The sequence below is a fragment of the Mus pahari genome, chromosome 16, assembly GCF_900095145.1.
Source record: "Mus pahari chromosome 16, PAHARI_EIJ_v1.1, whole genome shotgun sequence".
NCBI lineage: Eukaryota > Metazoa > Chordata > Mammalia > Rodentia > Muridae > Mus > Mus pahari.
Genome location: NC_034605.1, coordinates 61,246,131 through 61,260,511, shown reverse-complemented (window position 1 = coordinate 61,260,511; position 14,381 = coordinate 61,246,131). Strand labels below are relative to the sequence as shown.

At 44.8% G+C, this 14,381-nt stretch overlaps 1 protein-coding gene across 1 annotated transcript in view; it reads left to right on the top strand.

Moving 5' to 3' along the window:
• Positions 1-14,381, top strand: part of Slc28a3 (solute carrier family 28 member 3) — a 58,398-nt gene that overhangs the window by 27,956 nt on the left and 16,061 nt on the right. The window contains exons 3-10 of the mRNA XM_021215906.1: positions 549-634; positions 2,320-2,411; positions 4,420-4,609; positions 6,987-7,131; positions 9,490-9,603; positions 10,322-10,399; positions 11,090-11,170; positions 12,477-12,557. Of these exons, the coding sequence (XP_021071565.1) occupies positions 549-634; positions 2,320-2,411; positions 4,420-4,609; positions 6,987-7,131; positions 9,490-9,603; positions 10,322-10,399; positions 11,090-11,170; positions 12,477-12,557 (867 nt within the window). The remainder of the gene's footprint in view (positions 1-548; positions 635-2,319; positions 2,412-4,419; positions 4,610-6,986; positions 7,132-9,489; positions 9,604-10,321; positions 10,400-11,089; positions 11,171-12,476; positions 12,558-14,381) is intronic.

Sequence of the window (14,381 nt, the reverse complement as noted above, 5' to 3'; positions counted from 1 at the left end):
TATTTATTATTATACATAAGTACACTGTAGCTATCTTCAGACACACCAGAAGAAAGCATCAGATCTCATTACGGGTGGTTGTGAGTCACCATGTGGTTGCTGGGATTTGAACTCAGGACCTTCGGCAGAGCAGTCAGTGCTCTTATCCACTGAGCCATATCGCCATGCCCTAGTCCTTGCTTTGAACTTCATTTAGCCCTTCCCAAAAAAGCAGAGAGCTGGTGTCTGGTGTTGATCTATTGCAACAGAAACTGGAACAAAAATCAGAAATGCAAACAAATTGTCTTTTCAAAAAAACAACCCAAAAAGATGGCAATCGAGAATGTCAAAGGCTTCTCTGGGAGGAAGAACACAAGTGTGGCCCCGAATTTCTAGTAATTATAAAAGGGGAAAAAACTGTCCATGCAGTAGAAAAAGAAAGCTGTTTCTTGCATAATAATTTAAGAGAAAGTGTTGAACATTGCTTGCTTGAACCCTGAGCAATGGATTCCAGAGTTCATAACACCCAGGTTCTCATTATTGTCTTTGTTTCAATGTTTGATCTGCAGGACGACAGGCAGATCACGATTGAACAGGGGCCTCTAGGAAACAAAGAAGACACAGAGGATGATAGCGAAGATGAGCATCAGAAAGGGTACAGCGGCGCCTACCCCGCGTGTGGTTTTTCCCATGTTTTATCTTTTTGTTTTATTCTCTTCTGTTCTTAAATTTTACTATGCTTCATTAGAAACTGTCACCACCTCCAGCGCCACCCTCCCATCCAGCACCACTTGGAAAAAGTAATGGCCTTTTAGGGTGATGAATGTGGTCAATTTGAAACAATGTTGCTCTCAGAACCTCGAATTTATTTCTACATTCACCCAGGACAGTCTTCTCATTAAAGGTATAAATTACCTACTAATGGCTCCAGTCCATACGTAAGGAGTCAATTTATCTTCCCCATATCTATCAATGGCAATTGATTTCTCAAAACCTACATTAAATCTCAGAAACTGGTCCAAGGAGATGGCTCAGACTGGAAAGGCACTTGCTGATCTGACTTCCATCCCCAGGATGTACCTGCCCGAAGGAGAGCACCTACTACTGAAAGCTGTCTTTGGACTCCCCCATTTGTTCTGCACACATTCGTGTTCACACATATACATACAAAATAAGGACATGTGATAGCAATTTTATAAACTGTTGCCTTCATTACCTTGTGGCCTTGAATTATTCCAAGTTTTTACAGTTGCTAAGGAGAGCCAGTAGGTGTGTGCTTGCAAATCTGCTTACTAACCCAGGCTGACTTTTAACTTGCCTCTACCACCCCCTTGCTTGCTCTCAAATGCTGGGGCTATAAGTGTGAGCCATCATATGATGGTTGTGAGCCACCACATGGGTGCCGGGAAGCACACCTAGGTCCTCTCCAGGAGTGGTGTGCACTCCTCACAGAACACCTCCAGCCCCTGAAGCACTTTTATCAGAATAATGTCTCTCAAAAATCAGAATTGGGGATGAAAGGTCTTCACATGCGAATGCCATCAAGTACACTTGCCAGGCTCCATCCTTCATTTATTTGATGAGGCTCTGACCCAGGGCTGAGAAGGTCTCTGGAGGTGTCATGTGTCCCGAGGTTTCACTAATGGTCACGATACTGAAGCAATCACCAGTGGGTTGAGTTTGTTCAGTCCAGACATCCAAACAAAGCAAGTCTATGCAGTGACTTTGCTTCATAGGGCCAGATTACTGCAATGAATTACACACTTTCTCTGCCACTTCAAGATAAGAGCTGAAGAAGCCATTGTGCAGCAGACAGAGGTCTACTAAAAGTGGCTCTTTATCATGAGCCACTAACATGGCTGCTAACAAACCAAAACAGTATCTCCTCAACTGAGAATAATTTGTTATTGGCTTTTCTTTTCCTGAATTAGACCTCAAGAAACTTAGACCTCACCACACTCTGATTCTATCTCCTAGGGTAGTGTTTCAGATTTTCAGCACATGTTCTCACTCATCCTCCTAGTTGTGAATGATTCCCATGGTAACAATGTATTGCGTATGTGATACACTCTGAGGCCCTCCTCTCAGAAGCCCTACCCATCCTGTGGTTTATTGGTTAGTTACTATTCTCCCCCGCAGAGCTTGGCCACTCGAAGCTTGGCCAATCCAAGTTATGACCAGTGTCTGGCTAAAATGAACGTCCATTTCTGCTTTGGGATATGGCTTCAGAAACAACACCAAACATGGCTGCTTTGCATGACCTAACAGGGCTCCACAGGCCAGGTGCTCCATGCTGGGCACTCTATTTACCTCTGTGGCCTGTTTGCTTCTATGTTGCAGGTTCTTGGAGAGGAAGTATGATACAATTTGTGAGTTTTGTAGAAAGCACAGAGTCGTTCTCCGAAGCACCATCTGGGCCATTTTACTGACAGGTAAATACCAAAGGGAGGTGGGAAGGCTCTCGTCTTTCCTTGGGGTCTTTCAAGAGTTAATTTCTATGGAAAGAAAGAAATCTCCTCTTCCCCTGGGCCTCACAGACTCACCTGGAGAAGGGGTGAAGTCGATCAAGAAACCCTGGAGGGAAAACCTACACAGCCTGCTTCCCTGCCTTGTTTATGAGGTCAACTGGTAATTTTCTTTTTAAGTCACTTACTGTCTTAGTCCATTTTCTGTTGCTATAACTGAATGCTGCAGGCTCAATCCCAGATGTTTATCCAGGTCCTGGAACAGGGAAGTCCAAGACCAAGGTGCCAGCCTCATCGAGGGCCTTCTACTCCATCAAATCACAGGGGCGCGGGGGGGGGGGGTGTCTTTGAAGCACTAGATAGCCCAGGCTAACCCATGTCTCTATTTCTCTGTTTATGTTTTGGTTTGGTTTGGTTTGGTTTTTGGTTTTTTGAGACAGGATTTCTCTGTATAGCCCTGGCTGTCCTGGAACTCACTTTGTAGACCAGGCTGGCCTCAAACTCAGAAATCTGCCTGCCTCTGCCTCCCTATTTCTCTGTTTTTGAAGCCACTAGTAATATCATGGCAGCCCTACCCTCAGGACCTCCTCATTCAAGCACAATTACTTCCTCAAAGCCCTACCTCTGCTACCATCATAACATGGATGTGGGAATTAAGTTTCTAACACACAAACTTCAGAGGGATACTTCCAAACCATACCATCACCCTACTCATGAGGCTCATGGAAGAAAACACCTTGGCTAATGCAAATCCAGACTACTTGGGCAACTGGCAGACTTCACAATGATACAAAGTTAAACATGAACAAACATTAATGTGGGATCCTATACAGGACAAAACCCAGGATCTAATGGCCCAGACATTAACCTACAGTCACATGAGAACGTACCCTGATTTATTTTTCTGTTTTCTCAAAGCAAAGGGTTTCAAAGCACATTGTAAAAAAATAAAAAATAAAAAAATAAAACAAAACAAATTGACTGTAAAATTCGAACCTTCCCTCTCAAGCCCATAGCCATTTGAATAAGAAGGCTGCACTGCCAAAGCCAAGAATCATGTTGATGTTCAACAGCTGGAACAGCAACAGCAAAGCTGGCCATCTTCCCTCTAGCAGGCCACAGCATCTTAGGTCTGGCCATATTGGACCTTCAACATTGTAACAATTACAATTACATTGTAACAAAATACAATCAGATAGTATGTGGGTAGAAAGGTGTATCTGCATTATAGTTCTATCTGACTAGAGGATACAAGTGCACACAAGCAAACACCATGAGCTTGCCACCTCCCTAGTAACAGGCCAGTTCTAACCTGCAGGCCATTTGCTGGCTTTTTAGAATAAGAAGCCTTCCTTCCTTCCTTCCTTCCTTCCTTCCTTCCTTCCTTCCTTCCTTCCTTCCTTCCTTCCCTTTTTGAGACAGGGTCTTACTGTGTCCTCGAACTCACTATGTAGACCAGGCTGGCCTTGAACTCACAGAGATATGCCAGTCTCTGTCTCCTAAGTGCAGGAATTAAAGGTGTGTACTACCATACCTGGTATTCTTATCTTAAATTGTGTTCTTTAAATGCAGCCACAGGGACCAAGTGTGAGAATGCAGAACTTAGATGATACTAAAGAAAAAGGGAGGGAGGGAGGGAAGGAGGGAGAGAGGGAGGGAGGAAGGAAAGAAGGAAGGAAGGAAGGAAGGAAGGAAAGAAGGAAAGAAGGAAAGAAGGAAAGAAGGAAAGAAGGAAAGAAGGAAAGAAGGAAAGAAGGAAAGAAGGAAAGAAAGGAAGGATCTTTTTCTCCATCATGGTAAAATCTTAGGGACTTCTTTGAAAGAAGAACAAAAGACTCAGCTAGAGAAGTTAGAACCCACACCAAGCACGCCTGCATCCAGCAAGTGCCTGGCTAAGCCTCCCCTTGCCCAGGTCAGGCCAGGCTGGAAGCCACTGGTTGGTGATAAGAAGCAACTGAATTTGCCTCCTGGACAGGTTTCCTGGCCCTGGTGATTGCGGCCTGTGCAATAAACTTCCACAGAGCCCTTCCTCTGTTTGTGATCACCTTGGTGGCCATCTTCTTTGTCATCTGGGATCACTTGATGGCCAAGTATGAACAGCGAATAGATGACTTCCTGTCTCCCGGCAGAAGGCTTCTCGGCAGACATTGGTTCTGGCTGAAATGGTAAATACCACATTTCTCCTACTGCATGGGTGGGATGTTGGCTCTCTCCACTGTTCCAAAAATGTGTTCTAAAACCCCATTCTCATTATGGGATATTGATACATGAAGTAACCACAGTCCATTATAGTACCTCCGTTTTACAAACGAGATGAGATAATGAATCACTTAAAAATTATTCAAGTGTCACAAGAAGCCCCTTAAACCGAGGTGCTGGTAAAAGTCCAAAGACAGTCTGCTCATCTGCATGTCTGTGTCACAAAGACACCTAGATACCTACATACAGGACAAGAACATAGGATAAAGTAGTGTTTTAGTCATGCAGCGAGGGCTTGTTGATGCACGGAGATCATTATCAATTAGTAATGTCTGTCCTGCCCCAGGTCAGAAAACAGCACAAGATGCCATGCGGTTTCAGTGCTGACTTGAAGACTGGTTCCTAAATACAAGACAGCAAAGGTTGCTGACAGTGTGAGCTTGCATTTTTTTCTAACTTTTTTCTTTTTATATAGCTATGCATTATCTCACTAAACTCATCTGCAAAATGGAAATCATGCAACTATATTTGATCTTGGATATGTTTTATTTCACTTATTTATTATTAGTTGCTTGTTTATATTTTTCAAATAGGAAATAAAGACCAAGATGAAATGACAACTCAGTTTTGTTTGGGTTGTGTGTGTCTGTGTGTGTATTTGAGTGTGTGTACATGTGAGTGTGTGTATGTGTATATATGTGTATGTGTGTGTCTGAGTGTGTCAGTGTGTGTGTGTGTATTTTTGATGCACAATGAACATAAGTATTTTTATTTTTCTTATTAAGTTAGGCCAGCTGGTATCACATTATTTGCATTTATTTGTTGATCATTGAATTCAATCATTTCTAGATTCAGTTTTCACTTCCTCTAATTTCTTTCTATACCAATTGCCCCTGAAAACCTTGATCTTGCCAGGCAGTGATGGTGTACTCCTTTAACTGTAGCACTCAGGAGGCAGAGATAGGCAGACTTCGACATTCAAAGCCAGCTTGGTCTACAGAGTGAGTTCCAGGACAGCCAGGAGTACAAAGATAAGCTTTGTCTCAAAAACCATCCAAAGAAACAAAAACCCAGATCTCTAAAAATCCCCTTGATGCTGAAGCACACAGGTTTTGTGTAAGCGATCTATTAAAATTATGACATTTTTTTCCATCCCATATTCAATTTTATTTAGTGGAAATAACTATCTTCTATGTTGTACAAGAATGTAAAAATCTGGGCTGGAGAGATGGCTCAGTGGTTAAGAGCACTGACTGCTCTTCCAAAGGTCCTGAGTTCAAATCCCAGCAACCACGTGGTGGCTCACAACCATCCACAATAAGATCTGACGCCCTCTTCTGGAGTGTCTGAAGACAGCTATAGTGTACTTACATGTAATAAATAAATAAATAAATAAATAAATAAATCTTTAAAAANAAAAAAAAAAAGAAGAAGAAAATGGTTGCCATTCATATAATGCTTATGATCAGAGAAGCCCCTGGAAAATTCTATTAAAAAAAAAAAAGAATGTAAAAATCTTGTGACATCTCTACTTACTCTCAGGTAATGATCTAATGACCACACGCCTAGTTTCAGTTTGAGATGTTCTTCCATCCACAGCTAGAGAAAACTCAGCCAAATGTCCCCTTTTCTTTCACCTGATGTCCTGACTCTAGATTTGCCTCAAAGCCAGCACCAAGATGAGGGCAAGAATAGACCTGACCTGGGGAAGGGCTTTCTGCTCTTGGAACAAGGGCTGCTCCCTGGGGACCTGACGCCCACTTGAAGGAACCCACATCTTACAATGCCCGTCAGGGCTTTTCATTGGCCTCTCACTGTGGGTTCTCCTCTCCTTAGAGATGGTCCGATTGAATAGTTCAAGGGACTGGTTCTCTCCACTGAGAAGCACATGGACACTTCACCCACCAGTCCAGTTCATCAGGATAGCGCAATCACCACACAGCAGCCTCCCCAACTTGGCCATCAAAGCCATGAATCAGCCCATCACATCCACTAGACTCAGGAAGATAGGACCCAAAGTCTGATTTAACTCTGCTAAGGTCCCCCAATTACAGGAAACACATCCTCTCATGAAGGTAATACCATCCCAAAAAGGACAGAGAGGAAGGCTAAGGTATCGCTCGAAGACCCTTTAAGCAGAGACCAGCGTCGGTGTACAGACACCCTCTCTCCTCTCTGATGCTCATGTGCATAGCCTCGGACTTGTGAGGGTGGGAGCTAGGAGGGAAGAGGGACATAGGTCACAAGGCCATAGCTGTCTGAAGCACGGCTTCCTGGTTCTGGGGTGTGTCACCTCCTCGTTGGCACAGTAAAGGACCCGGCTCCCTCCTTCTGTCCTCACAGGGTAGTCTGGAGCTCATTGATCCTGGCGGTTATTCTCTGGCTGGCTCTTGACACTGCCAAACTGGGCCGGCAGAACTTGGTATCCTTTGGCGGACTCATCATGTACCTTGTCCTGTTATTCCTGTTTTCCAAGCATCCCACCAGAGTAAGTACAAACTTGCTGTGGGAGGCAGGGAAGCCAAGACTTCAAAGCAGTCACTGTGAAGGACTCTAACTATGCGAAATGTCCACCTCGTGCAAGTCCCCAAGGGGCGAGGGTGCTTATCCGGGGCTGTTTTGGTCCTAGTGATTTCCAGTTAGATAAGTAAAGCGTCCCTCGTGTGCACTCGGGAATCCATTACAAACACATGGGAAAGCTCATTCCTTTGACCCGTATTCCCAGACGGTCCAGTCTGTTACTAGTATCTTATACCCTAGTGTGCACTGTTTTAATTTTGAGACAAGGGCTTATATACCCCAGGCTGGCCTCAAACTCGCTCAGGGATGACCTCGAACCTCCGGTCCTCCTGCTTCGTGAGTGCTGGAATTCTAAGCAAGTGCAGTGAATGGGGGGCTGCGGATTGATGTAGGGATCTGCACACTAACCAAGCCTTCCACTGAGCCACATCTCCAGCCTTCGACTCTGTGTTTTATGAAAATTCCATTTTGATTTGGGCTTTTTTATTATCAGATTTGTCCTGTTACACGCTTGCCCCTCAGCATCGAATTCTCTTCCTCTCCTCCCCCCACCCCCACCCATACCACCTCCTGCCTTTTATCAGCCCACAGCCCATGAGATGGGCATGGATTCTGAGACTGAAGCCGTTATCTGCGAATCACAACGGCAAGCTGTAGCAGTCCCTTCTGGCTAAGAGGGTGACCCACAGAAAAAAAGCATTCATCAGGGACCAACTTGACCCAATGCAATGGAAATTACTTGCCCTGCTCAGATCAACATCTCCATTCTGTCAACCCAGAGTTTTTAAGCCATTCTTTTCTGCTCTGAGATTAAACGTAGATGACAGTACATTTCTCCTATCATCTTAGGTCTGCACTCGAGGTCATGGGCTCCCTTTATTGTGGAACAAGAGCCCCTCATCTGAGCCAAATCTCATCTAACTCGCTTATAAATTGTCAGATAAACAACCTTGGAGCACAGAAAAATCAATTTCAACCTTTCCATTTTCCAAGTGGAGAAATAGCTGTATGTGTAACATTTGCAATGACCAGGTGTTTTGGAGACGACTCTCTGAGTCCAGGTCACTCATCAGGACTTTTGGGCTACCTTACTTTCTGTTTTTCCACCCAGGTCTATAAACAGTGAACGCAGCCCTGATTTTTTTCTTTTTAACAGTGTGAGTCTATCTCGACGTTCTCTGAGGTTTCTCTTTGTAGTGAGTGGTGGTGGGTAAGCAGAGACTTGGCAGCTGCCCAACGTGTGATCGCTGAAGACCCAGCCCTAGGTCAGATATTTAGAATATCTCCTTTAAGGCTCGGAGAGCACCGTGGAAGAGCAGAAGAAGAACACAGAATACAACCCCTGCGTGGAGTTTACCTGTATAGGGTCTCTCTTATTTTCACTTCCTGTTGCTTTGATTAAAAATACCCTGATAAAACCAGCTTAAGGAAGAAAGGGCTCATTTGTCCGTGATTCTAGGGTACAGTCCATCACCATGGGTGAATTAAAGAGCTGGAAGCATGAATCACGGAGGCATGTTATTCCCAGTCTAGAGCAGAGAAGGATAAATTGTGCATCTGTGCTTGAACTCTTACAGAGTTCAGGAGCTGCTGTGTAGGGAATGGTGCCACCCACAGTCCACAACCATCCCATTTTCAACTACTGTAATAAAGATAATCCCTAAAAATATGCAACCACAGGTCGGCCTGGTCTCGATAACCCTTCACTGAGACCCAGATAGTTATTGGCGTGTCAAGTTCATGATCAAAACCTACAACCACAGGGTCCTATCTCTTACTCTTGGATTATGATCAGCTACTGATAAATTCTGGGAGGGGCAGAGTCATTGCCTTCCGTTGTGCTTCCGTTGTGCATCCATTACCAAACCCACCAGACTCCAAAGCCCCAGGTACACAGAGGGCCCTGTTTATGAAGCAAAAAAAACCCCAGAAGTCTGAGAAAGAGATCTTTAAGAATAAGGAGGGCAGGCAGGGCTGGGGGGGAAATAAGAATAGAGAAGGAGAGTAGTCAGTGTGATTATATAAACATGTATGAAATTGTCAAAGGACAAATTTAATTAATTAGAAAAAAATTCTCTGTGGCTGTCTGCTTGGGTTTCCCCAGGGACATGTGAGAATGCTCCCAAGGGAAAATGCCCCCTTGGAAGTCTGTGGTCACCATTAACTTCCTAATAAGGTAACTATAATCAAAAGGGGTCTGTTGCAATTTTTGAAAGCTTAGTCGCCCCCCCCCAGCACCCAACGTTTCTGTATATTTTGCTCATTTAAGCAGCATTACAATGTTCTAGTTAGCGTGATATTTTATGGTCTCCGTTTTTCTCCACAGGTTTACTGGAGGCCTGTCTTTTGGGGAATTGGACTACAGTTTCTTCTTGGGCTCTTAATTCTAAGAACTAGGCCTGGATTTGTTGCTTTTGATTGGATGGGGAGACAAGTTCAGGTAAGTAGGTCAGATGAGAGCTGGTGAGCTGACAGGAAGGTCAGGAGTTCAAAACCAGCCTTGGCTACAACCTGAGGCTCACAAGACCTTGACTCAAAATAAAATAAAATAATAATAATAATAACAATTCTTGCTTTTCTTTTCTTCCTACTTTTAACATTTGGATGTAACCCTCGGGACATTTTAAATGTGGGTAGTTTATCTGTAATATTATATCCTAATTTTAATTCCATGGCACAAATTAGGCTTGCCGCTTTGCTGCGCCTGTCAAATATGTTCATCTGTGTAGTCAATTAAGTTTGCCACTGCCCGCTAGCTGTGTCATCCATTGGACCACATCTTTATCCCTCCCACCCCATCATTCTGCCCAAACGATGCCGCATTTCTGAGATGGCTCCCCAAACAGAGAAAGAGCCTCTCTCTGGTTGTAGGGGTAACTAGGGCCATCCTTGTATAGCGCCTATGGCTTATTGGAGCCAACAACCACAGCCAGTACAGAATGTCAGACGGAATGTCAGAAGTCTGCCTTGTAGGCATGATTTAAACAGAGATTCTCGGGCATTCCTAACTTCCTAAGCCTGCTTAATGAGTTTGCTAGCGCTTCCCCATCCTCTCAGGGGGGCTCAGGTTCCTTCCTGTGGCTCATGACGTGTAATGAGCGCTCTCTCTCTCTCTCTCTCTCTCTCTCTCTCTCTCTCTCTCTCTCTCTCTCTCTCAGACTTTTCTGGGGTACACTGATACTGGAGCCAGGTTTGTCTTCGGAGAAAAGTATACAGACCACTTCTTTGCATTTAAGGTAAGTCCAGACTCCTTCTCTATGCCCACCTATTAAAATGAAAAGAACCCTGACAAAGTGTGTTTTTAAGGGTATCACTAATAAAGATTTTTCTAAATTAGGCCTTGCACAAGTTGCCCTGGCATGTTGCCTCTGACCAGTTAGCTAGGCAATAGTGGGGAAGGGTGAGGTAGGGCAGGGGCAGGCTCTGAGGAGGGACCTGTAACGTCTGTTATGGGCATCCCATTTCAACAATTTCATCTAATCTTTTTTCTTGATTTATTTTAATTAATGGATATGAGTATTTTTTGTATATATGTATATGCATCATATGCATGCAATAGCTACAGAGGCTAAAAGAGAGCTTTAACTCTCATCAAACTGGAGTTACAGGCAGTTGTGATACAGGCAGTTACAGGCAACTGCTTCCAAAGGCTGTATTTCAGACACTGTCACCATTGCATTTGAGAGATATTTACGTATCCACCATGTGGACTTTTGGAGACACACTCAATCCAATGCAATAGAGAACTTGAGAGTCGGAGGTTGTCCGGAGGGCAGCTGCTGGCTGGATGACCCAGTATTCAGTTCAGAGGGGTTTCGCTTCTATGCTGATGTTCCTGGGGCAGAAAGGAGTTGGAGGGGAAGCTTACAGGAAGCTCACAGTACTGCCTGCATTGACCGCTGATCGCGCTTGTGCCCCGCCCACAGATCCTGCCCATCGTGGTTTTCTTCAGCACGGTGATGTCCATGCTTTACTACCTGGGGCTGATGCAGTGGATCATCAGAAAGGTACTGGGATGCGAGGCGCTCTGTAGACCGATGATGCAGAGTGCGTTCACGCTCAAAGTCCTAACACCTGTGATTCAGGCGTTCACACCACACCTGTATCTCTCCTCTACTGTCATCTGAGTCCTTAGATCCCAGTCCGTGATCCTGCATGTATCCATAGCAAGAATGTTACCTCAGGAACCTCTCAAGGGACTTTGATTTGCAAACCAATGGATATCTCCTTGTAACTGCAGAAGTTACTTCTGCAGAGAGGGGACACAGCTTCCTGAGGGGTACCCAAGGTCCTCCAGGCCTCACGGGTAGTACAGAAATAGAAACAAGGAGTTGCTTCTGCTCTGGAGAGAGTTATATAGGCGTAAGATACTTTTAAAAGCAAGTTAGGCATAGTCTTGCTGCCCCAGCAATTGAGTCCTCACCTTCATCATAGCCCAAGTTGGCTAGAGAGATGGCTCAGCTGCTAAGAACACTTTCTGCCCTACCTGAGTTCAGGTCCCATTGCTCATAACCAGTGGCTCGAAATGGACTCCGCTGACACCCTCTTCTGACCTTGTAGGCACCTCCATGCACGTGGCCTACAGCCACACAAAAGCACACACATACCTTAGTAGAGAGTGAGGCAGGGGTGTCAGGCGAAGCACATGCCTAGAAAGCAAATCCTATCCTCTTCAAGGGCACCTTTCAACAACTTCTGCCATCCCTTTAGACTCCGCCCCTTAAAGGCCACCACCTCCTAGCAACACTGAGGCGGAGGAGCCCACCTTTAATGTGTAGACATTTGGGGGATACCCTAGATCTGAGCTGTCCCCACAAAGGCGGAACCCCAAACCATGCTCATCTGAAGGAAGTAGGAAAAAAAAACCCTCAACCGTGTCCATCTCAGTATCCCGAGGGGGCAGGCCTTCAACAAAGTGACCATTCTGTGTCTTAGTTGCCTCTTCTATAATACAGGGAATGATAGCATTTACTCCAAAGAGCCAGAAATAGATGGACAATTCAGGTCTGTCACTTGGACCACAGAAAAGCTTTCTGTCCATGGTAGCCGATTTATTCATTACTTTTATTTAACCTATAAAACCCCATCTCTGTATTGCTCAAATGTAGACACAATGATGCATACTTAGACTCAGGAAGACGTGGCTCATCAGCTCTGTGGGCTGGATGAATTTCCTGTATGTTTGTCCCTGTCACCATCCTGACAGCAGCCATGAAGGACTTGTGTCCTAACACAGACGAGATTTTTAGCTGACCTTTAAGTCTTTGCTATGTAAAGGGTTATCTGTTGACTTTGTCCTTTTCTTCCTTGTAGGTCGGGTGGCTAATGCTTGTCACGATGGGGTCATCTCCCATTGAGTCTGTAGTTGCTGCTGGCAACATATTTATTGGGCAAGTAAGTTGTAATAACAGAAGACAAGCAAAGAAAACTGCTTGCTGCATATGGGGATGCCCTCTTTCTGAAACTGGTGATGAGGCCCTGTGGATGCTTTATCTCGTTAGGGTAGAGTGAAGAGTGTAAAATAAGAAATCCCTAGTACTATGTATGTATGTATATACATGTGAGCATGTGTGTACACATGTGTGCACATGTATTCATGTGTGTATGTGTGTGTATACTTGCGAATGTGAATGTATGCATGTGCATGCCTGTGGCTATATGTGTGTGTACATGCATGTGTGCATACATGTGAGCATGTGTGTGTCCATGTATGCATGTATGTGTATGTTGATGTGTGCACATTTGTTTGTGTGTGCATGTGTATGTTTACATGTGAATATGCACACATGTGTGTACATGCATGGATATGTGCATATATGTGTGCATACATGTATGTGCAGGAGTGTGTGTGCATACACGTGAACATGTGTGTGCACATGTGCATGTGCATATGTGTGTGTGTCCAGAAAAAGAGGGGGAGGTGGGGGAGGAAGGTTATGTTAGTATGGAACTGAGTTATTGAAAACTAAGAGAAAGAACACCATTATTTTGTCAAGTCACAGTGCATCTCATGTACACATTCTCCAGAAGCCTTCTCTCCAGTATTGAGGCCTTTGGTCAACTCTGCTGAGGCTAGTGGCTATTTAGCTTGAATGTTTGCACTGTCCTCAAGCTGCAGATAGTGAGTAGGGTACCTCACATGCTTCACAGCAATGCTGTGACAATGAAGGAGACAAAGAAAAGCCACCCACCAAGAGTCCTACAGGCACAGACCCATGCCTCGTCCAGCCTCGTCCAGCTGCCCCCCCCCCGAGTCTGCACAAATACTTTCCGGTGCTTTTCCTCTCGTGATGCATAAGCTTTCAGGTTACTGTGTCACTTCCCCAGCTCACTGGATGGATACATACCCTTTTTCTTGAGGCCCAGTTCAAGCAAAGAAATATGACCCCTCAAAACTGGAGCAACCCCAAGGAACACACAGGTCAGGATTGCAATGAGCCACACAGCTTGGGGAACACATAGCTTCAGGGAAGATGGAATTGCCCGATGAGGCCACAGGGCAGTTCTGTCAGAAAAGCTGCCCAAAGAAAGTGGAACTCAAAGACAAACTCAGGCCACAGAAAAACACACAGCCGCAAAACCAGGCTTACAACTGCTGGAGGCAGGCTGAGCCTTCTCCGTAAGGCTGGCTCACCAGCCTGAAGCAGTCTTTAGTGTGTACACTGGTAATTCGTCCTTCCCTAGGAGTTGAAATTATAAGAATTATAATCATAAAATCTCTCAGGACTAATTAAGGCACCATCTCTAGATGATTGCTGGTACCTGCAGGGTAAAAGGTCTCACATACTGGGCTCCCATTCAGTGTATAAATTGAGGCGCAACACATTCAATCTTACAGAACAATTAGAAATAATGAGCAGAAAATTGTAAGATTGCACGCATGTGTCTGTGCCACTAGATTTGATAGTTAATATGCCCAAAGTGCTTCTATTACTGGTGGAGAGCCCCATGTTTTGAGCCGCCCGCCCTCCCCAGTGCAACTCAAGCCTTTCCCACTACACCCTGGCTAATATGAAAGGACCCATGGGTACCTCTCCTAGTCTTTGTTCTATAATGGTCTCTATTTCCACAAAACATGTACAAGTCTGTAAAGGTCAGCCTGGAAGATGCAAAGTCACAGCAGTTTGGAAATTCCGTCTATAAGGCCAGACAATGCACACTCAAGAGAGTGTTCCAAGTTCTGTTAGCATCCAGCCCAAAGCTAAGTTGAGGACTGTT